This window comes from Stenella coeruleoalba (assembly GCF_951394435.1).
Source record: "Stenella coeruleoalba genome assembly, chromosome: X".
NCBI classification, from domain to species: Eukaryota; Metazoa; Chordata; class Mammalia; order Artiodactyla; family Delphinidae; genus Stenella; species Stenella coeruleoalba.
The window spans coordinates 16,723,887-16,748,545 of record NC_137152.1 but is presented as its reverse complement, the minus strand read 5'-3'; the positions used below and the strand labels follow the sequence as shown (position 1 = coordinate 16,748,545).

General features: G+C 36.1%; 1 protein-coding gene across 1 annotated transcript; it reads left to right on the top strand.

Moving 5' to 3' along the window:
• Window positions 1–17,531: 17,531 nt before the first annotated feature.
• On the top strand, window positions 17,532–17,866 carry LOC307180695 (ATP synthase subunit g, mitochondrial-like; the record flags this gene model as incomplete). Its single annotated transcript, XM_079911061.1, has 1 exon — window positions 17,532–17,866. The coding sequence occupies one exon, from the start codon at window positions 17,532–17,534 to the stop codon at window positions 17,841–17,843; it is 312 nt and encodes a 103-aa protein (XP_079767187.1). The 3' UTR covers window positions 17,844–17,866.
• Window positions 17,867–24,659: the final 6,793 nt, after the last annotated feature.

The window sequence follows — 24,659 nt, the reverse complement described above, 5'->3', positions numbered from 1 at the left end:
AGGCCCTTTCTCCAAATACAGTCACATTTTGGGGTTAGGGCTTCAACATATGAATTCGGGGGGAACAGAGCATTAAATCCATAACAACATTTGACTGTGATTTTAGATGGATTGATGGATGGAGAGAGAGAGAGAGAGAGAGAGAGAGAGAAGTATCTAAAGCAACTTGTAAAAAGGCTATACAAAGAGATACACTAAAAACATAATAGATAGTTAGAAATGGGATTTTTAAAAATTTTCAAGTAACCCACAGGAGGGCAGCAGAAAGAAAATAGAGAAATTTAAAACAGAACACAAGCAAAAAATAAGTAAAATGGCAGACTTGGGCCCTAACATGTCAACAGTTACATTAATTGTAAGTGATCTAAATATATCAATTAATAAACAGAGATTGGCAGTGTGGCTTTAAAAAATGATCCAATAATATGCCATCTACAAGAAACTCACTTCCAATAAAATGATGTAGGTAGGTTGAAAGTAAAATGCTGGAAAAATATACCATGCAAATAGTAATAAAAAAAAAAGGACAAATAGCTATTAATATCAGTTAAAGTAGACTTCAGAGCAAAAAAAAAGTTACTAGGGACATAAAGGGATATTACATAATGATAATGAGTCAATCCACCAATACATAGTAATCCTAAATGTGTATGCAAATAAAAGAACATCAAAATATGTGAAGCAAAAACTTACAGAATTGAAAGGAGAAATATGGAAATTCATAATAGTAATCGGATACTTCAACACTTCTCTCTCAAAAACTGATAAAACTAGAGAGAAAAATCAAGAAGGTTCTAGAAGAACTCAACACCACTGACCAATAGAATCTCATTTGCATTTATGGAACACTCCATCCAACAATAGCTGAATGCATATTCTTTTAAGGAGCCTATGGAACATATACCAAGATATAATATATCCTGGTCTGTAAAATAAACCTCAAAACATTTAAAAGAACTTAAACCAAACAGAGTGCATCCTTTGATCACAATAGAAACAAACTATAAATCAGAAAGAACAGAAAAATCTCCAAATATTTGCAAACTAAATAGCACATTTCTAAATAATCCACGAATCAAAACAAAACAATCTCAAGGGAAATTTTTTAAATATATTGAAGTAAGTGAAAATAAAAATACATATCAAAATTTGTGAGATATAGCTACAGTAGTATTGACAGGGAAATTTATAGTGCTAAATGTTTACATTAGAAAAGAGGAAATGTCTCAAATCAATAATCTAAGCTACCACTTCAAGAAACTAGAAAAAGCAAATAGAAGGAAATAGTTAATAAAGATAAAAGCAGAATCAATGAAATTGGAAACATAAAAATAATAAAGAAAAACAATGAAACAAAAAACTGGTTATTTGAAAAGATCAATAAAATTGACAAACCTCTAGAAAGGCTGATAAGAAAAGAAGATACAAATTAGTAATATCAGAGATACATTATGAAAGGGAGTATTACGAAAAACACTATCCATATAAATTTGACAATTTAGACGAAATGGACCAGTTCTTTGAACAATTCAAACTATCACAATTCACCCCTTATGAAATAGATTATTTGATTAAAACTACTGAGGAAGTGGAATTCATAGTTTAAAACTCCCCAAGAAGAAATCTCCAGAGGACAATTCTAAATTCATTTTATGAATCCAGTAATAACTAAATGCCAAAATCAGAAAAAATGACAGTACCCTGCCCCCCCAAACCTACTACCAACCAATATCCCTCATGAATATAGATGCAAATATTCTTAACAAAATAGTAGAATGTAGTATTAATCAACACACAAAAAGAATTATATACCATGACCGAGAAGAGTTTGTTCCAGGGATGCAAGGCTGATTCAATAGTCAAAAATCAATCAATGGAATTCACCATACCAACGGGCTAGTGAAGAAAAAAAAATCACATGATCTTATCAGCTGCAGAAAAAGCATTTGACAAAGTTCAACACCCATTTGGGATAAAACCTCTCAGGAGACTAGTTATAAAAGAGAATTTTCTCAACTTGATAAAGAAAATCTACAACAAAATAAAAACAACTTACAGCTAACATTATACTTAATTTTGAAAGGCTAAATAATTTTGCTCTAAGATGAGGGACAAGGCAAGGATGTCTTCTCTCACCACTGCTGTTTAACATGGTACTATAAGTTCTAGCCAGAACAATAAGGCATGAAAAGGAAATAAATGTCATAAAGATCTGAAAGAAAGAAATAAAACTGTACCTATTTGTAGATGACATGATAGTCTGCATAGAAAATCCCAAGGAAACTACAAAAAACATCCTAGTCACAGGATATAAGATCAATGTATGTAGAAAGAGAAAAATAAATATCTTATATTAATGCATATATGTGGAATCTAGAAAAATGGTACAGATGAACCGGTTTGCAAGGCAGAAACAGACACACAGATGTAGAGAACAAACGTATAGACACCAAGGGGGGTACACGGGTGGAGGGTGGTGGTGATGGGATGAATTGGGAGATTGGGATTGACATATATACACTAATATGTATATAATAGATAACTAACAAGAACCTTCAGTATTAAAAAGATAAAATTCAAAACAAAGATCAATGTATGTTAATTGTGTTTCTATAGACTAGCAACAAACTGTGAAAACCAAAATAAAAACCACAATACTATTTATAATTTCTCTAAAGGAAGGGAAGTACGTGGGTAAAAATCTAGCAAAATGTGTACAGGAATTGTACTCTGAACTACAAAATGCTGATGAAAGAAATGACATATTTAAATAAATGGAGAAACATACCATTTTCATGATTTGGTACACTCAGAATAGAAAGAAAAGAAAAGTCATTTCATCCCAGATTCATGTACAGGTGTATCACACTATCAAAATCTCAGCATTCATTTTTTGTAGATATAGACAAGAATACTGCAAAATTCATATGGAGAGACCAAAGGAGTAGACTAGCTATTTTTTTTTTGACAGAGAAGAATGAAGTGCAAGGAATCATTCTACACTATTCAAGGATTATTACCTGGTTACATTCATCAAGACTGTTGGTATTGGTGAAGGGATAGACACATTGATCAGTGAAACAGAATATTAAAACCAGAAATAGTGCCACACAACCACAGCCAATTGAATTTTTGCAAAATTGTAAAGAAATTCACTGGAGGAAGGATCGTCTTGTCAACAAAAAGTGCGGAAGTAATTGAATATTCATAGGCAAAAAAGTGAACCTCGACCTAAACCTCATACCCTATACAAAAATTAACTCAAAATGGCTCATAGATTTAAATATAAAGCCTAAAACTATAAAACTTTTAGAATGTAACATAGGAGAAAATCTTTGAGACCTGAAGTTTTGTGCAAAGTTCTCAGACATGACACCAAAAGCATAATTCATAAAAGAAAAAAAAATCAAAATTAGACTTAATAATTTAAAATTTTGTTCTGTGAAAGACCTTGTTAAGAGAGTGACAAGGGCTTCCCTGGTGGCGCAGTGGTTGAGAGTCCGCCTGCTGGTGCAGGGGACGCGGGTTCGTGCCCTGGTCCGGGAGGATCCCGCATGCCGCGGAGCGGTTGGGCCCGTGGGCCGTGATCGCTGAGCCTGAGTGTCCGGAGCCTGTGCTCCGCAGCGGGAGAGGCCGCAGCGGGAGAGGCCACAGCGGTGAGAGGCCCGCGTACCGCAAAAAAAAAAAAGAGTGTGACAAGATGAGCTACAGACTGGAAAAAAATATTTGCAAACCACATATCCTTTATCAGTAAAGGACTCATGTAAAATATATTAAGAACTCTCAACTCTCAAAACAGTAAAAATCCAGCAACCCACTTAGAAAATGGGCAAAAGACATGAAGAGATATTTCACCACAGGGGATAAAAGGATAGCAAATAAACACCTAAAAATATATTCAACATCACTAGCCATTGAGGAAATGCAAATTAAGATCATGATCAGCTATTGCTGTACACCTATAAGAATGGCAAAAATAAAAAATAGTGACACCAGTTGTTTGCAAGGATACAGAGAAACTGGATCTCTTATAGATTGCTTGTTACAGTGTAAAATGGCTCATCAACTCTGGAAAATAGTTTTACAGTTTCTTTCAAAATCTAAATATGCACTTACCACATAACCCAGCAATTGAACTCTTGGGCATTTGTCCCAGAACAATCAAAATTTATGTCCACTTAGCTTTATTTTCAATAGTAAAAACTGGTAACAACCAAACTGTCCCTCAATGGGTAAATGGTTAATAAACTGTAGTACACGTATACAATGGTATATTACTCAGCAATAAAAAGGAACAAACTACTGATATACACAAGAACTTGGATGGATCTCAAGGAACTTTTCCTGAATGAAAAAAAGGAAAGCCAGTCTCAAAAGTTATACATTATATGATTCCATTTACATAACATTCTTGAGATGTCAAAACTATGGAGATAGAAAACAGATTAGTGGTCAGGAGTTGCGGGGGGGAGGTGGAGAGGGGGATGTGACTATAAAGGAATAGCATGAGAGAGATCTTTGTGGTGATGGAATAATTCTTTATATATATATATATATATATATATATATATATATATATATATATACACACACACACATATTTATTTGGTTGCGCCAGGTCTTAGTTGCGGCAGGCAGGCTCCTTAGTTGTGGCATGCAAATTCTTAGTTGCGGCATGCGTGTGGGATCTACTTCCCTCACCAGGGATTGAACCCGGGCCCCCTGCATTGGGAGTGCAGAGTCTTAACCACTGCGCCACCAGGGAAGTCCCTGGAATCATTCTTTATCTTGTTTTAGGTGGTTGTTACATGAATATACATATACATGGTACCTTTAAAAAAGAAAAATAAATTTGGAGAACTTAAACTATCTGATTTGAAGACTTATTATAAAGTGACAGTAATTAAGACAGTGTGGTATTGATGTAAAAGTAGACAAATAAATTAATAAAACCACATAGGAGTTCTGAAATGAAACCATGCTTATATGGTCAATTGATTTTCAACAAAAGTATAAAGGTAATTTGCGGGGAGAGACAATCATTTAAATAAATGTTGCTGGTTCAGTTGGATGTCTCTATATAAAAAATGAAAATTGACCCATATCTCACACCATATACAAATGTTAACTCAAAATGGATCATAGATCTAAAACTAAAACTATAAAAGTTCTTGAAGAAAGCATAAGAGAATTTTTGTGACCTTGTTAATGATTTCTTAGAAATGATACCAAAAGCATGATCTATGTAAGAAAAAAATTGATAAGTTGGACTCCATCAAAACTAAGAACTTCTGTTCTTCAAAATCCTGTTAAAGAGGTAGAAAAACAAGCAACTTACTGGAAGAAAATATTTACATTTCACCTATCTGATAAACTTGTATCCACAATGTATAAAGAGCTCTCAACACGCAATAATAAGAAATTATACATCCCACTAAAAAATGGGAAAAACATTTGAAGATATTCCACCAGAGAAGGTATATAAATGGCTAATAAGCACATAAAAAGATGTCCAAAATCATGATTAGAGAAATGCAAATGAAAACCACAATGAGATACCCCTACATACCTATTAGAATGGCGAAAATTAAAAGTCTAGCCATATCAAGTGTTGTCAAGGATGTGGAGCAAATAAAACTGTCATATACTGAAGGTGGGAATGTAAAATTGTACAACCACTTTGGAAAAAAGTTGGGGAGTTCCTTCAAAAGTTAAACATATGCCTACTATATTATCTAGCCATTCCATCCCTACATATTTACCCAAGAGAAATGAAAGCATATGTCCCTACAGGGACTTGTACCATACATCCATAGCAGCTTTATTTGAAATAGCCCCAAAGTGGAAGCAACTCAACCATCAACATGTGAACTGATAAACAAATGGTGGTGTATCCATACAGTGGAATACTACTCAGCAATAAAAAGGGATGTACTTGTAATATATGCAACAACATGGATGAATCTCAAAATCATTATTCTGACTGAAAGGAGCCAGACAGAAACAGATGATTCCATTTATATAAATGATTCCAGTTATATAAAATTCTAGAAAATGAAAGCTAGTATATAGCAACAGAAAGCAAAAACTAATATATAATAGAGATTTGGAGAGGTGGGAAGAGCAGGACAGTTGGATTACAAAGTGGTGGAGTATGAAGAAACTTTTAGGGGTTATAGATATATATATATAGATATATATAGATACACATATATATATTTAATTGAGGGCTTCATGGGTATATACATATGTTAAAACTGATAAAACTGTGTACTTTAAACATATGCAGTTTATTGTACATCAACCATAACTCAATAAATGTTTTTAAAAGTGAAAAAAAATAGTGATGCCTAGGTCCCACCTCCAGAGCTTCTAATTTAATTTGTCTCAGATATGCCCTGGGCATCAGGATTTTCTAAAATTTCCAGGTGATTCTAATGTGCAGCAAGGTTTGAAAATCCCTGTATTCCCATTTCCACCACACTAATTAAAGCCCCTATCATCTTCATCTAAAATTATCCTGCTTCCTAAAGGACATCCTTCTTACAGTCTTACTTCCTTCCAAATCATTCTGAACACCATGGCTAGATAAGACTAAAACACAAATCCGATAGTGTCATCCTCTCTTAAAACCCTCTAAGACTTCCCTACTACCTTTAATATAATGTCCCAGATCTTTTATGAAGATCAGCCACTACTTTATTTCTTGCCGTTTCCCTCTCACCCACTATTTTCCAGCTCTCTCGAACTTTTATCACTTCTTTGAATTTTCCAGTGCTCTCACCTCTGAGCTTCCAACATGCGGTTCCCTTGCCTGGAATACCTTTCATTTCATCTGTTCAACTCTTACTTGTTCTTCATGTCTCAACATAAATGTCAGTTTTTATGGGAAACTTCCCTGATCTCTACACTAGATCACCAGATGATAACTCAGTACCTAGGACAATGCATCACACACTTGACAAAAAGTCATAGTATCATCTACTTCTCCTCTGGTAAAAAAAATCATCATATTATTTTGTCCTTATTTCCTACTGGACTGTAAAATCTGTAAAAACTGAGATTGTGTAAGTATGGTCCATTCTTGTATCTCTAGTGGTACATGGTGCATGCTCATTCATTCATTCATTGAAGAGATTTTAATTGAGTGCCCACTGTGTGACAGGCACTGTTCTGGCAATGAGTATACCAGTCCAACAGGGATACTGTTCCTGTGAAGCTTATGTTCCAGAGAAGAGAGAACATGATGAAGGAAGGTAGGAAGGAAGGATATAATAAATAAATATTTGCTTAGTACTTGTAAGAAAGTAGGAAGGGAGGGGGAGGGGTGGAGAGAGAGGGAGAAAGAGAGACACCATTAGCTTCTTACTCCATGTTAAAGTTTTCAATGCCCTTTCTTTAAGGACGTTTACTCTATCTAATACCTATTCTTCCATTTCTTAATGTCCAAATAAAGCTTTTCCAGGGTCAGCTTCACACAGTAGATAACCACTTAACGTAGTTTGAGTTTAGAATCCCCAGAAAACTTTTCGTAATAAAAAATTTTTAAATACTTGCCCTCTCATATGTTACTTGATACTAAAATATCTTTCAAATGTGAAAAATATCTTTCATTGCACACTTAGAAATGATGCTTCAAATATAATATTGTGGTGCCATAATTATGAATGAATAAAGAATAGATAAGAAAGCTGTTGAACCAGGTGATTCTTTTCAGGGTTGCCAACCTGTTGTATGATGGTTTAAGGACAGCTTTCACAAGTCAAAAAAATATTGGGTTAAGGAGTAGGTATCAATGAAGAAAGAGAATACTCACAAGGCTAAAGTCAGCTCTCAGAGATGATCATGGTCCCCTGATCTGTCCATCATCCACTGGGGAGCATTTTCTGGACCTGGCTTGAGTTTGACTCTAATGAAGAGAACATTTTACTCTTGGGTCTCTCTTCTTATAGAGCAAGTGTGAGATCACCATCTCACCTTGTCAGTGAGTGGAATAAAGATGCTATTTATGGAGCCAGGAATCTGGATTTAGGATGCTAACTACCTCAGTACCTGGGGCCTGTGGAGCCCTTGAGATATTATAATCCTCTGTGAGAGGAGGAGGACAAGTGTGGACAGGAAGCTGTCAGTGCCATTGGAAGCTGAGCTTGAGCACTGTCCCTCATTCAGGAAAAAGATGGACTCTCCCAGATTCCAACCAGCTTATTGTCTAGGCAGCCTAGTGTAGGCACCTGTATCATGTTTAGATGGCCTGCTTTTTGCAGTATGAATACTTTAAGTTTTTTTTTTTGGAGGGGGGCAGTGTGGGGATGGAAGGGCTGGAATGAGAGAAGAAATTAGGTAAGAAAGCCCAACCACATACATTCATAGGATGAAGAAAAAAACCATGAAAAAAATGAGGGTCTGGGGACACCGACTACAAATTTCGTTGTTTTCCATTTTGTTTAGGAAATCCCTGCCAAATACTAATGGGGAATGGATAAATCCACGAGAGAATATATGTTATTATCTGCTAATTATAAAACCTGTAAAGCCTGTCACACTGCATGCCCTCTACAAATGCTGCCTGTCCCTGCTTCTAATAGTGCTCCCAAAGCATTTAGTCAATGTGTTCATCTTGACACAACATTCCTTCCATTGCTTTAATCTATATAGACACATTTTTCAACCAGCACATTACGTGATCATCCTTAACTTACAATTGAGAACCCCAGTACATTGGGAACAGCTGCTTTGGAAATTTACCTTAAAGCATTTCTGTTTTAAGATCACATAGACTAACTTCCAAATCCTTTGCTGAATCTTAAATCAATATAGACATTATGCATCTATTAGTTACTAAAGAACAGCCCACATTTCTTAATTAAAACTATCAAACAAAGAAATACAAACATTAATTAACTATAAGATCTGTAGCAAATATTTAAGTTCCAGAAACAACTTCAGAAGTTTTATGTATATATAAATACATGAAACATTATATATTTGGGGGGAAGGAAAAATGATTCTGAAGTAATTGAGTACCACTTCTGATTCCATGTGCTCAACATTCTATATTTTATCTTTTAAAGTTCTCTCAATTTACCGATAACAAAATTTTACATGAGTATGATTGTCCTGTAGATCAACCTTGGCATTTGCATTTGACAGTAATGTTTCTTGACTTAACGAATGCTGGCTTTATTTTCAGGGCTGACTTCTTAAGCCACCTAAGGAGGTGCTTTGACTAGCATATGGTGTTTCTTGCAAGGATTTTAAACATTACTTTACAAGGTAATTGAAAAAGGTGTCTTCATAAACAACTGCTTTTAACATGAATACATGTCTGTGAGCATCGCTTTACCAGAGAGCTTGACTGTTCTTCATCCAATGGGTGCTTGAGCTCATGTTTCCTGTTTATAGCTGTATTCACTCAAGGGAGAGCTACTGGAAATGAGACTTGGCCTATCTCTTTACTATAATATGAAAGAGAGAATAATTTTCATTTTCTTTTTAATGTATATATATTATTTTTCAGATTCTTTTCCCTTATAGATTATTACAAAATATTGAGTATAGTTCCCTGTGCTATACAGTAGGTCCTTGTTGGTTATCTATTTTATATATAGTAGTGTGTATATGTTAATCCCAATCTACTAATTTATCCCTCCCCGCTTCCCCTTTGGTGACCATAAATTTGTTTTCTGTGTCTGTGGGTCTATGTTTTGTAAATAGATTCATTTTTATCATTTTTTTCAGGTTCCACATATAGGCGATATCATATGATATTTGTCTTTCTCTGTCTGGCTTACTTCACTTGGTATGATAATCTCTAGGTCCATCCATGTGGCTGCAAATGGCATTATTTCATTGTTTTTTTGGATGAGTAATATCCCATTGTATATATATACACTATATCTCCTTTATCCATTCATCTGTTGATGGACATTTAGGTTGCTTCCATGTCTTGGCTGTTGTAAATAGTGCTGCAATGAACATTGGGGTGCATGTATCTTTTCGAATTAGAGTTTTCATCTTTTCTGGATATATGCCCAGGAGTGAGGTTGCAGGATCATATGGTAACTCTATTTTTAGTTTTTAAAGTAACCTCCATACTGTTCTCCATAGTGGCTGCACCAATTTACATCCCCACCAACAGTGTAGGAGTCTTCCTTTTTCTCCACACCCTCTCCAGCATTTGTTGTTGGTAGACTTTTTGATGATGGCCATTCTGACCGGAGTGAGGTGATGCCTCCTTATAGTTTTGATTTGCATTTCTCTAATAATTAGCAATGACCCTATAAACTTCTGCTTGTCTGTGCTAGAAGAGAGAACACTATCTCAGTTAGCTTTGCATGGTTTATTCTTGGCAGTGTTAAGGGACAACATTAATTGACTTGAAGACAAAAGGCTCATAGTTCTTCTTAATGAATATTGCCCAAATCTGGAAATACAGAGGTAACAATGCAGTTCTAAAAAGTAGCTTCTTTAGATAGAAAATAACACTTAATAATCAATATGGAACCAGGTTAAAACTCAGATACAGTCCAAACCAAAAGCATTCACATATTAAGCCCTGAGGAGATGGATTGCAGATCTGCCTTTGAGGGTGCAATCTAATACTCCTTATTTTCCCTCAAAGAAATGTAGTCAAAATGTTTTCCCTCTCCAGGTGCTGTGCCAGGCACATGCTGTGCAGGCGCTGTCAAAAGTGGATGTTACTGTAGCTAAACTCATTTCCTGCCTAAATCAGTCCTAAGTTCCCAGTACCTTTCTTCCTAATGTTTACCTTTCCTGCCAATGCCTTGTAGTAACCTCACCCTTCATCTTTCAGAGAAAAGAAAACACTCGATCCCATTTATCAATTATTAAGTAGTAACCAATACTGCTGGCCATTGTTTGCCTTCCTGTGACCGTCCATTCACTCTTCTGGTGACATAGTAATACCTCATTTGCCTCGGACCACACGTCAGGAGCCTTCAGAAGGCGATTAATCATTATTCTGAGGCCACAGACCATGTACAGCAGCCTGAGAAAGTGAAGACAGAAGGGTTCGAGATGAAGTTCAGTTTCATAAGGCCAGCTCCACATAACTAAATTGATGACTGAGTTCTCCCTCTTTCCCCTTTGTCTGCAAGTTGTCTCAGATTTTAAAATTAATGTCTATTGAGGTCTAAGTGAGTAATAGCTACTGCTGATAGCCCAGAACTTTGGGAAAAAGTGCTGATAGGAGCCCTCTGATTTAGAGAAATTAGCTGCTAAAATATGTCAAAACACACAAATACTCACAGTGGATCATCAACAGTGGAATATCAAGAATTGTTAATATCCTTGCGGAAAATATGTTGAATTTCTATAGATAATCAATTTGTATTTACTCATGGTTGTTTATGCAGTCAGTTGGCAAGGATTTATTGAGTGTCTATGTGTCCAGTATGTCAGCAGTTTCAAGGAGAGGGAAAACAAAAGGAACTCTAGTATTATAGCAAGTCAACAAGCTACATGAAAATCCAAAGTTTCTTTTGAGGGAGGTTTCAAGTAGAATTCTAAGCCAGAGAATAATTTTTTTCTTAAGTTATAATTTATATAGGTAATAATGATAATAACTAACACTATTGACAAAAATTAAAGCATTTGGAGGTTTAATAACTTGCTCAAAGTCACAAAATGAGCATAGCAAAGAAAGAAAAAACAGTTTAGGGGTTTTAAAGGACTAGAATATTTGCTTTTTCTAGAATCTGGATAAAACATTTCCAGGAAATTAGGTTTCCTGCCTCGGTTTCTTCATATGTGAAACAGAAGAACTAAATGAGAAAATGTATAAGTAGCACGTAATAGCATAAATAGCACACAGTAAGCCTGTGTAAGTAGATGGTCTCTACTGCAGATGAACGGTTTGCTCCAGGCAGTAGAATAGCTCCTGGAGTCTTAGTAACAGAGGATGATCACACATTACAGGTTAAATTGAGCAAATCAAAGCTTCCACCTTTAAAAATATAAAAACTGAGCTGAGGAATAGCCTGATTGATATACCTAAGCCAGTGGTTCTCCGTTAGGGGCAATGTTGCCCCCCCCCACCCCGACCCAGGGACATTTGGAGACATTTTTGGTTGTCACAATTTGGGGGAGATGATACTGGCATCTAACGGGTGGAGGCCTGGGAGGCTGCTGAACATTCTATAAGGTGCAGGTCCGCCCTCATAGCAAAGTATTATTTGGCTTAAAATGTATATAGCACTGAGGCTGAGAAAGCCTAGTCTAAGCTGATGGGCATAAATTAGGATATCAATTTTGCTTATGCTGTAATAGAAGCATTGAGGGTGTTACATGTAGAAGTGGATTTTCCCTAACATAGATTTGATAGAAAAAAAAAAGGAGCTGGGTAACATAGCACGTTTCTATGATACAGTATCTCCTTAGAAATTTAAAGAAACATCAAAAGCTAGGAGTGATTTTAGAGCAGCATCTTAGAGGGATAAACATGGAAGGATTTTATCAAACAGAGAATGAGGACTCCATAATGTAACATTAAACAATTTTCTAAGCCTGAATGCAAGACTATGGAGTCATACTGGGATTGGCACTTATAAGAGGACTAAATTTAAAAAGTGTTTCCACAGATGTATCTCTTGGTCATTTAAAATTTAAGAGACAAGAAAAAAATGTCTTAAAACTCAATGTATTTGATTAGAGTGAGATTTTAATTAAAGGACAAAAAAGACAAAAAGGCTTTAATCAGGGAATGGTGGCTCTTTTGCATTGTGAAGCTTTTACTTATTTATAGACATGCACACGTACAAAGAGACTAAATACAGAAGGAGAGATGTGTTGTGAGGCCCAAAGAGTAAATATGGCAACTTCAGTGTTTTAGTTAAAGATAGCATGTAGAGACATCCGACTGGTGGTGAAAACTAGAGTAGCTAATAGTCATGTATGAACAGACAAAGATTTTGTTAATTTTACCATTCTGAACAACTTTGTTCAAAAGATGAAAAATGAAAAGAGAATTGTAACATGCTTTTGCATAGTGTTTTACAATGTACTAAGTGCTCTGACATTATCTCCTTTATTTATAGAGTAATGTGGGAAAAATTTATTTTTTCATAATGACCATTTACTCCCAGGTGTCCAAAACATTTGGCTTCTGGTAATAGAGCTTACCTGAACTACTGAGTGAATGTGTGGATTCCAAGAGCTCAAGCGGCAGTAAATCTAAAAACATCTAACTCACTAAGGGTAGTAAGAAGTGGATGGAAGATATAACGTACATCTGAAGACAGCCTATCATACCACCAACCTAATGCACTGGAAAATAAGTGGATAACTCTAGCTGCTGAAATTCACAGGGAACCATATAAACCTGATAAATCCCTGATAGAGGCTGTAAACTTGCCAACAAATCAATCACAATATCTTTGCAATCCCTTTCTGTTTGTAACTAAAATAACAACACTGGGGATTTGAAAAAGAGACCATCATTGTTTGCTTAAAATCAGTTCTTGAGGTGGTGAAAGATACTCCGGTCACCATTCATTAGCAAGGCCTTCATTATATCATTTACAGCATGCATTTGGAAAAAGGATTCTTTACATATGACTGTGATAATGATAACCCATTATCAGTAGGGCATACATTTTGAGCTGTTTTTCTAGTGGTTAAGACAAGTTTGTATTAAGTAAGTTATATACTCCTGTCTAGCTTCAAGATACAACAGGACTGAGGACATAATTTATGGTACAGGTTATCTTTTCATCATACATAATTAATAAACAGGAGGATAAAACTCTGGCAAATCTCTAGATTTCCTTTTAGCGACTATGATATGCTTAGGACCAATTGGAAAGGATTCCAATTGTTAGATATGTAATACTCGTTAGGATGATAGAATCTTGGAGCTAGGCAAAACCTTAAGAATATCTAGTACCATTCTATATTTGCAAATGAGAAAGCTAAGATTCAGGAAGGTGAAGAGACTCATCTAAGTATACGTAGCTAACGTCGTGGCTTATCGGGGTCTAGAATTCAGAGTTCCAAGCTGCCAATTCAGCGATCTTTCCATCATACCATACCTTCCTAAGATCATACTTGGTTCTACCACTGCCTTTGTAACACAAAAATATCTCATGCCAACCCACCAAGAGCATTAGTACAGAGGTGCTCTGTGAACTTCCTTGAATCAGCCTGGAAGAGATGACTTCGAGTTCATGTCAACCACTTACATCATCTCAGAATTACCAGTTCTTTCATCACCACCCAATGAAAGAATGCATGGGGAGCCCCATCATTCAAATTTTTACATCCCCTTGAGTGTCCTGGGGTTGTTCATATTCTCAAACCTGATTCAAAGGTGTAGACTTGGGCAAAAGGCCATCTACTGATCAAATAGCACATAAAGTAATTTTTTAAATTCAGATCTAGAATATCCTTTAATAATCATTTGTCTTTAATTATATTTCCACAAGCTGCTTTCTAGTCCTAAAACAACTTTACAAGATTAAGAATATGCTTCTACTATATTTTGGTATTTCACTATATAGGACAAAGATGTGAACACGACTGTGAGGTGAACAAACGGAATTTGAGCAGCCTAAATGCAAATTAAGAGAAAAGTTACTCAGAGAAAGTCACCTTTAATAACATCCAAAAGGCATGGCAAACTGAAGTGTGGTTTGGGCAGATACGTGGGTGTAGTTGTGCAAAAGATTCTATTAGTGACCCCAATTCTCCACTTCTACCTGTATCTATACCTTTTGTCATATAACTCTGCAGTCCTTTCCAACAGAGCTGGGACATAATTCCTTACCCCTGGATTTAGTCATGATGACATGCTTTGGCCAATGGGATTAGCAAATGTGATAGAGTCTTAAAAAGTGCTTGCTGGATTTGGCTCACTCCTTCTTGTGCTTACACCTTCCCGGTGAGAAGTACATGCCTAACTTTGCTGCTGCCGGGGGGCAGGAAGAAAGACATGCGAATCAGAACTGCTGCGGCTAAGGTATTCTAGATTGTGCAGCCTAGAGCAAAGCCCATCCAACCCCAAGGATGTTTTTGTGTAACTAAATGAATGAATGAATCACTGCAGGAAACCGAACTCTAAAGCAAGATCAGACTAATGGTTAGTCTAAACAATGAACTGGAGCTGGAAGCTGTGAAAGCCAAGATATGAGTGTGTGTGTAGCGCGGGTAGGGGGCGTGAAATTCAGGCAGCCCCTAGCAAGAGTAGGCACAAACAGGATGAAGTAGTATAACTAGGAGGGTGCAGATCTGCAAGAAAGCACTGTTGATGAGGCTTGTGTGACCGAGTGGCATGAGGGACTGTTTGAGACCTTTTCCTTCTATAGAGATTTTAGAATAAAGTAGACATTATAGCTGAAATCAAGCCTTATTTGGAACAAAGACAAATTTTCCCAGACTGGATTTAAAAAAGGCTTAGTTTTTGGCTCAAAGATTCCATGCCACCTGGCATTTTCCATAAAGAGAAAAACTAGGGATACCTGAGACGGAAGAGAGCAGTTCTCTTGGAGGTATGCCTAGGGTCCATCTGCAAATGGAAATATGATTACAAACCTTGAGCACTATTCCTGGATCAGTGTTCATGTATTCCTGTGTTCCTCCTGTATTCCTAAAGGGAGATTAACCCTTCACCTCACCTTCCTGAGAAAGAACAGGAGGGGGGTCACTCTTGGTTGCTCCCTCAATATTGAGAAAACTAGTCAATATTTGGGTAGGTCTACAAGTGGGAGCTGATATCTTTATCATTGGTCATATTGCTCTGCCTCCTAAGGTACTGGGGAGAGATGGGAAGTGCAAGAGACAGTATCTCTTAAAAAATGCCTGACCATTCAAATTCCCAGTTTTCACTTTCTGAAGCTTATGGAAAGATGGGTACCTCCTGTGCCAACAGGTCCCGGAGACAGGATGCAGAATGGCTAGGATACTGCTCACTTGGAGCAGAGGTGCTCCAGAAAAGTGGTGAATGTGGATGTGGTGGGAGACGCCCAGCTGAGAGTCAGGTAGCAGCTGTGCTAAGTCCCCCAGGGGAGCTGCTTGGAGGTGATTCCTTCCTCAGCAGGGCTGTTGGGATCATCACCTGGCCACACCAAGTCTTTTGACAATAGGATGAATGCTCAGTGAAAAATTACACAATGAGCTCAAGCAACTTGCCACTGGTGGTCATATAAAGAAATGACTTTTCTCTTTCACTGTTCCTTGTCTCCACACTGGAGGATGTGTAACCTGCTGGGAATAGGGAAGTGGGGTCAAGTAGACTATAGACCATGCCCCTCCTTCAAGCCTGCAGAGCAGTGGATCTCAACTTTATCATACTCGATGCCCTTCCACCCAGGTTTGTTTATTTTTTGTTTGTGTGTGGTAAAATACACATAACATAAAATGTACCATCTCAACCATTTGTAAGTGCACAGTTCAGTAATGTTAAGTACATTCACATTGTTGTGAAACCGATCTCCAGGATTCTTTTCATCTGACAAAACTGAAACTCCGTACCCATTAAACAATTACTCCTCATTCCTCCTCCCCCAGGCTCCGGGCAACCATCATTCTACTTTCTGTCTCTATGAATTTGACTATTCTAGGTACCTATATAAGTGGAATCATACAGTATTTGTCTTTTTGTGACTGGCTTATTTCACTTAATATCCTCAAGTTTCATCCATATTGAATCATATGTCAGAATTTCCTTCCTTTTTAGGGTTGAATAATATTTCACCATGTGTGTGTGTGTGTGTGTGTGTGTGTGTGTGTGTGTGTGTGTGTGAGTGATATTATATATATCACATTTTGCTTATTCATTCATCTCTCAATGGACACTTGGGTTGCATCCACCTTTTGGCTATTGTGAGTAATGCTGCTATGAATATAGGTATACACATATCCCTTTGAGACCCTTTCAATTCTTTTGGGTACATGCCCAGATGTGGAATTGCTGGATCATACAGTAATTCATTTTTAAATATTTTGAAGAATGCTCACTCCATTTTTAAAGAGATATTTTATAATGTGATGATTTAATATATGTATACATTGTGGATGATTATCACAATCAAGTTAATGAACACATCCATTACCTCACATAGTTACCATTTTTGGGTGTGTGTGTAGTGAGAACACTTATGATTCATTCTCTTTGCAAATTTCAACTATACAATACAGTTTATTAACCATAATCACCATGCTGTACATCAGAGCCATCTGATGTACAGAGTACATCAGAGTACATCTGATGCTGTACATCAGAATTTATTCATCTTATAACTGAAAGTTTTTATCCTTTGACCAACATCTCCTCATTTCTTCCACCCCAGCCTCTGTCAATCACCATTCTAATCTGGTTCTATGAGTTCAACTTTTTTAGATTCACATCATATTGTATGCCTTAAAGAAAATCATGTTGTACAACCTAAACATATATAATTTTTATTTGTCAATCATATCTCAATAAAGCTGTAAAATTTTTAAATAAAATGAAAAAATTAAGAAAAGAAGGAGATTCAGCTGGCCAGTCAGGGTGACAGGCTTTCCGTCCTAGAACCATGGCCCAGTTTGTCCATAACCTCGCGGAGAAGGCCCCAGTGCTGTTCAACGCTGCTGTGACTTACTCAAAGCCTCGATTGGCCACATTTTGGCACTACACCAAGGATAAGCTGGTTCCTCCAATCTCTGCTGAGATCCCTACAGCTATTCAGAGCTTGAAAAAAATTATCAATAGTGCTCAAACTGGTAGCTTCAAACAGCTCACAGTTAAGGAAGCTCTACTGAATGGTTTGGTGGCCACTGAGGTGTGGATGTGGTTTTATGTTGGCGAGATCGTAGGCAAGCGTGGCATCATTGGCTATGGTGTTTGAAGACCAATCTTTGCTTTATTATTTGGGTATTCTTGGACCATGTGTGAGCAAACTGCTATTTGAATAAAATAAGGCAATGTGTCAAAAAAAAAGAAAAGAAAAGGAGAAACATTTTATATCATCCTCTGTGCTCTACTGAGATGAAATTCAAGGGTAACATAATCCAACTTCACAGTAAGTTTTAAAAATCTACATAATATCCTGTGATCTAAAGGAGAAATAAGAGGAAAGTAATTTATAATATAAAATATATTTCAAGTAAATGTTTCAGCACAATCACACTACAAAGAGTCAGATGTTTACTTCTACTTATAATAAATGAAATTGGATTTAAAAGAAGTAAGAAATTTTAAATGCATATTACTAAGTGAAAGGAGCCTATCTGAAAAGGCTACATTCAATATGTTTTAGCATTCTAATTCCAACTATATAATGTTCTGGAAAAGGCAAAACCATGGAGACCGTAAAAAGATGAGTGATGGCCAGAGGTTAGAGGGGAGGGAGGGATGAATAGGTGGAAAGAAGGATATTTAGGGCAGTAAAACTATTCTGTACAATACTGTAATGGTGGATACATGTCCTTATACATTTGTCAAAACCCACAGAACAATGTACATCACCATGAATCCTAATATAAACTAAGGATTTAGGGACTTCCCTGGTGGTCCAGTGGTTAAGACTTCATGCTTCCACTGCAGGGGGCACAGGTTCGATCCCTGTTCAGGGAAGTTCTGTGCCACGGGGCGTGGCCAAAAATAAAAAATAAAAAAATAAAAATAAACTAAGGATATAGGGTGATAATGATGTGTCAGTGTAGGTTCACTGATTATAACAAATATACCACACTCTAATGTGGGGTGTTGATAGTGGGGGAGGCTGTGCAGGGGAGGAAGTATACGAGAAATATCTGCATTTCCTGCTCAATTTTACTGTGAACCTGAAGCTGGTCTAAAAAATAACATTGATAGTAATAACAACAACAACAACAATAATAATATCCAAAAGCCCAAACCAGGTCATTTTCAATTTTAAAAAAAGCAATAGGACAATATGCAATTGAATATTGTTGAAACTTTAAAACTTTTGGACATTTTGAAATAAAGGCTATATAGTTATATTCGTGTATGTTAGTGGAATCTCCATAGTGGGGACCGGTTCATAATGCAGACTGATTTAGGTGTGTTGTGTTGGCCACTCAAATATGAGTGGCATTGCCATTGATGGCATGATTTTCCAGATTGGTAAACAGTTTCTAATAGAATTTTTTTAAAAATTCACTCTTTCCTCAATGTATATGATAGTGACATTTACATTCCTGGAAAATTCAGTGATTATTAAAACTGTGCAAAATATTTTTTAAATTAAAAAATGGAATTATGCTCTACATTTAATAATTATCAACAAGTTATTGCCATGATGAATGTCCAGTGGGACATTGAAAGTAATGCAGAAGATAATTTTTCATGGTTAGGTTTGTCCCACACACTGTCTATCAATTCTGACCTCCTCCTACTACATGTCAATAATGCTCCCCCCAAAACAATGGGACCATACACCCACAAATTTCCTTAAGAATAGCAGTTGTCTCAAATGATGTCACTTACAAATAATCAAACCAAAAGTTCTTTTAAAACATGATACTTAGATAAAACATTTCCATTTTTAATATTCCTCAGAATGGGGCACATTGAATTAAGCTAAAGAACCAAACAAAAAGTTCCCACACAACAATAGTAAAGAATATTTGTAGTATCCACTGAGTAAGTACATAAACTTGGTCTCTAAAATTGACATCAGTGAATCGTATTTCAAATCCAACAGATTTTAGGTAAATTTTGCATAACTTAAAAGAGGTAATACGTTTTTTACAGTTCTTTGACACTGTTAAGAATTTTTTGTGTCAATGCTAATAATTTCAGTGCATACAAGATGAAAGCGAGGCAATACAAGACTTTTGAGACAACTGATGCTTAATGCCAAGTATAGAGAATATCTTTTTAAATTTTTTAAAAAACTTTTTATTTGGAAATAATTTCAACCTTACATAAGAGGTTCATAAATAGTATGGAAAATTCCCATGTGCTCTTTATCTAGATTCATTAGTTGTTAATATTCTTCCCCATTTAGTTTATCATTCTCTCTGCTTCTGGATGGATAGATAGATAGATAGATAGATAGATAGATACTGATATATATTTTTCTGAATTACTTCAGAGTAAGTTGCAGAAATCATGCCCCTTTACGCCTAGATATATAAATCTATGTACCCCAAGAACAAGAATATTACCTTACATAATCATATTATCAAAATCAAGAAATTTAACATCGATACAGTACTATTATTTAATCTATAATCCACATTTCAGTTTTGCCAATTGAATAATGCCTTTTATAGCAATTCTTTTAAAGTCTAGGATCCTGTCCAGGATCTCATATTACATTTAATTGTCTTATTGCTTTGGTCGCCTTTAATCTGAAACAGTTCTGCTGCCTTTCTTTTTCTTTTTCCCAGTCCTTTGAGCTTTATTTTTTTTAATTTTTTTTAATTTTTAAATTTTATTTTATTTATTTTTTTATACAGCAGGTTCTTATTAGTCATCCATTTTATACACATCAGTGTATACATGTCAATCCCAATTGCCCAGTTCATCACACCACCAGCACCACCCGCCGTGGCTTTCCCCCCTTGGTGTCCATACGTTTGTTCTCTACATCTGTGTCTCAAACTCTGCCCTACAAACCAGTTTATCTGTACCATTTTTCTAGGTTCCACATACATGCGTTAATATACGATATTTGTTTTTCTCTTTCTGACTTACTTCACTCTGTATGACAGTCTCTAGATCCATCCACGTCTCAACAAATGATCCGATTTCATTCATTTTTATGGCTGAGTAATATCCCATTGTATATATGTACCACATCTTCTTTATCCATTCGTCTGTCGATGGGCATTTAGGTTGCTTCCATGACCTGGCTATCGTAAATAGTGCTGCAATGAACACTGGGGTGCATGTGTCTTTTTGAATTATGGTTTTCTCTGGGTATATGCCCAGTACTGGGATTGCTGGATCATATGGTAATTCTATTTTTAGCTTTTTAAGGAACCTCCATACTGTTCTCCATAGTGGCTGTATCAATGTACATTCCCAGCAACAGTGCAAGAGGGTTCCCTTTTCTCCACACCCTCTCCAGGATTTGTTGTTTGTAGATTTTCTGATGATGCCTATTCTAACTGGTGTGAGGTGATACCTCATTGTAGTTTTGCTTTCCATTTCTCTTATAATTAGTGATGTTGAGCAGCTTTTCATGTGTTTCTTGGCCATCTGTATGTCTTCTTTGGAGAAATGTCTATTTAGGTCTTCTGCCCATTTTTGCATTGGGTTGTTTGTTTCTTTAATTTTGAGCTGCATGAACTGTTTATATATTTTGGAGATTAATCCTTTGTCCATTGATTCGTTTGCAAATATTTTCTCCCATTCTGAGGGTTGTCTTTTCGTCTTTTTTATGGTTTCCTTTGCTGTGCAAAAGCTTTTAAGTTTCATTAGGTCCCATTTGTTTATTTTTGTTTTTATTTCCATTACCCTAGGAGGTGGATCAAAAAAGATTTTGCTGTGATTTATGTCAAATGGTGTTAGGGAGTGTTCTAATTTCATTCTTTTACATGTAGCCGTCCAGTTTTCCCAGCACCACTTATTGAAGAGACTGTCTTTTTTCCGTTGTATATCCTTGCCTCCTTTGTCATAGATTAGTTGACCATAGGTGCGTTGGTTTATCTTTGGGCTTTCTATCTTGTTCCATTGATCTGTTTTTGTGTTTTTATGCCAGTACCATATTGTCTTGATTACTGCAGCTTTGTAGTATAGTCTGAAGTCAGGGAGTCTGATTCCTCCCACTCCATTTTTTTCCCTCAAGACTACTTTGGCTATTCGGGGTCTTTTGTGTCTCCGTACAAATTTTAAGATTTTTTGTTCTAGTTCCATGAAAAAAGCCATTGGTAATTTGATAGGGATTTCATTGAATCTGTAGATTGCTTTGGGTAGTATAGCCATTTTCACAATATTGATTCTTCCAATCCAAGAATATGGTATATCTCTCCATCTGTTGGTATCATCTTTAATTTCCTTCATCAGTGTCTTATAGTTTTCTGCATACAGGTCTTTTGTCTCCCTAGGTAGGTTTATTCCTAGGTATTTTATTCTTTTTGTTGCAGTGGTAACTGGGAGTGTTTCCTTAATTTCTCTTTCAAATTTTTCATCATTAGTGTATAGGAATGCAAAAGATTTCTGTGCATTAATTTTGTATCCTGCTACTTTACCAAATTCATTGATTATCTCTAGTAGTTTTCTGGTAGCATTTTTAGGATTCTCTATGTATAGTATCATGTCATCTGCAAACAGTGACAGTTTTACTTCTTCTTTTCCAATTTGTATTCCTTTTATTTCTTTTTCTTCTCTGATTGCCATGGCTAGGACTTCCAAAACTATGTTGAATAATAGTCGTGAGAGTGGACATCCTTGTCTTGTTCCTGATCTTAGAGGAAATGCTTTCAGTTTTTCACCATTGAGAATGATGTTTGCTGTGGGTTTGTCATATATGGCCCCCCTTATTATGTTGAGGTAGGTTCCCTCTATGCCCACTTCCCGGAGAGTTTTTATCATAAATGGGTGTTGAATTTTGTCAAAAGCTTTTTCTGCATCTATTGAGATGATCATATGGTTTTTATTCTTCAATTTGTTAATATGGTGTATCACATTGATTGATTTGCGTATATTGAAGAATCCTTGCATCCCTGGGATAAATCCCACTTGATCATGCTGTATGATCCTTTTAATGTGTTGTTGGATTCTGTTTGCTAGTATTTTGTTGAGGATTTTTGCATCGATATTCATCAGTGATATTGGTCTGTAATTTTCTTTTTTTGTAGTATCTTTGTCTGGTTTTGGTATCAGGGTGATGGTGCCCTCATAGAATGAGTTTGGGAGTGTTCCTTCCTCTGCAATTTTTTGAAAGAGTCTGAGAAGGATGGGTGTTAGCTCTTCTCTAAATGTTTGATAGAACTCACCTGTGAAGCCACCTGGTCCTGGACTTTTGTTTGTTTGAAGATTTTAATCACAGTTTCAATTTCATTACTTGTGATTGGCGTGTTCATATTTTCTGTTTCTTCCTGGTTCAGTCTTGGAAGGTTATACCTTTGTAAGAATTTGTCCATTTCTTCCAGGTTGTCCATTTTATTGGCATAGAGTTGCTTGTAGTAGTCTCTTAGGATGCTTTGTATTTCTGCGGTGTCTGTTGTAACTTCTCCTTTTTCATTTCTAGTTTTATTGATTTGAGTCCTCTCCCTCTTTTTCTTGATGAGTCTGGCTAATGGTTTATCAATTTTGTTTATCTTCTCAAAGAGCCAGCTTTTAGTTTTATTGATCTTTGCTATTGTTTTCTTTGTTTCTATTTCATTTATTTCTGCTCTGATCTTTATTATTTCTTTCCTTCTGCTAACTTTGGGTTTTGTTTTTTCTTCTTTCTCTGGTTCCTTTAGGTGTAAGTTTAGATTATTTATTTGAGATTTTTCTTGTTTCTTGAGGTAGGCTTCTATAGCTATAAACTTCCCTCTTAGAACTGCTTTTGCTGCCTCCCATAGGTTTTGGATCGTTGTGTTTTCATTGTCATTTGTCTCTAGGTATTTTTTGACTTCCTCTTTGATTTCTTCAGTGATCTCTTGGTTATTTAGTAACGTATTGTTTAGCCTCCATGTGTTTGTGTTTTTTACGTTTTTTTCCCTGTAATTCATTTCTAATCTCATAGTGTTGTGGTCAGAAAAGACGCTTGATATGATTTCAATTTTCTTAAATTTACTGAGGCTTGATTTGTGACCCAAGATGTGATCCATCCTGGAGAATATTCCATGCGCACTTGAGAAGAAAATGTAATCTGCTGTTTTTGGATGGAATGTCCTATAAATATCAATTAAATCTATCTGGTCTATTGTGTCATTTAAAGCTTGTGTTTCCTTATTTATTTTCATTTTGGATGATCTGTCATTGGTGTAAGTGAGGTGTTAAAGTCCCCCACTGTTATTGTTTTACTGTCGATTTCCTCTTTTATAGCTGTTAGCAGTTGCCTTATGTATTGAGGTGCTCCTATGTTGGGTGCATATATATTTATAATTGTTTTATCTTCTTCTTGGATTGATCCCTTAATCATTATGTAGTGTCCTTCCTTGTCTCTTGTAACATTCTTTATTTTAACGTCTATTTTATCTGATATGAGTATTGCTACTCCAACTTTCTTTTGATTTCCATTTGCATGGAATATCTTTTTCCATCCCCTCACTTTCAGTCTGTATGTGTCCCTAGGTCTGAAGTGGGTCTCTTGTAGACAGTATATATATGGGTCTTGTTTTTGTATCCATTCAGCAAGCTTGTGTCTTTTGGTTGGAGCATTTAATCCATTCATGTGTAAGGTAATTATCAATCTGTATGTTCCTATGACCATTTTCTTAATTGTTTTGGGTTGTTTTTGTAGGTCCTTTTCTTCCCTTGTGTTTCCCCCTTAGAGAAGTTCCTTTAGCATTTGTTGTAGAGCTGGTTTGGTGGTGCTGAATTCTCTTAACTTTTGCTTGTCTGTAAAGCTTTTGATTTCTCTATGGAATCTGAATGAGATCTGTGCTGGGTAGAGTAATCTTGGTTGTAGGTTCTTCCCTTTCCTCACTTTAAGTATATCATGCCACTCCCTTCTGGCTTGTAGAGTTTCTGCTGAGAAATCAGTTGTTAACCTTATGGGAGTTCCCTTTTATGTTATTTGTCGTTTTTCCCTATC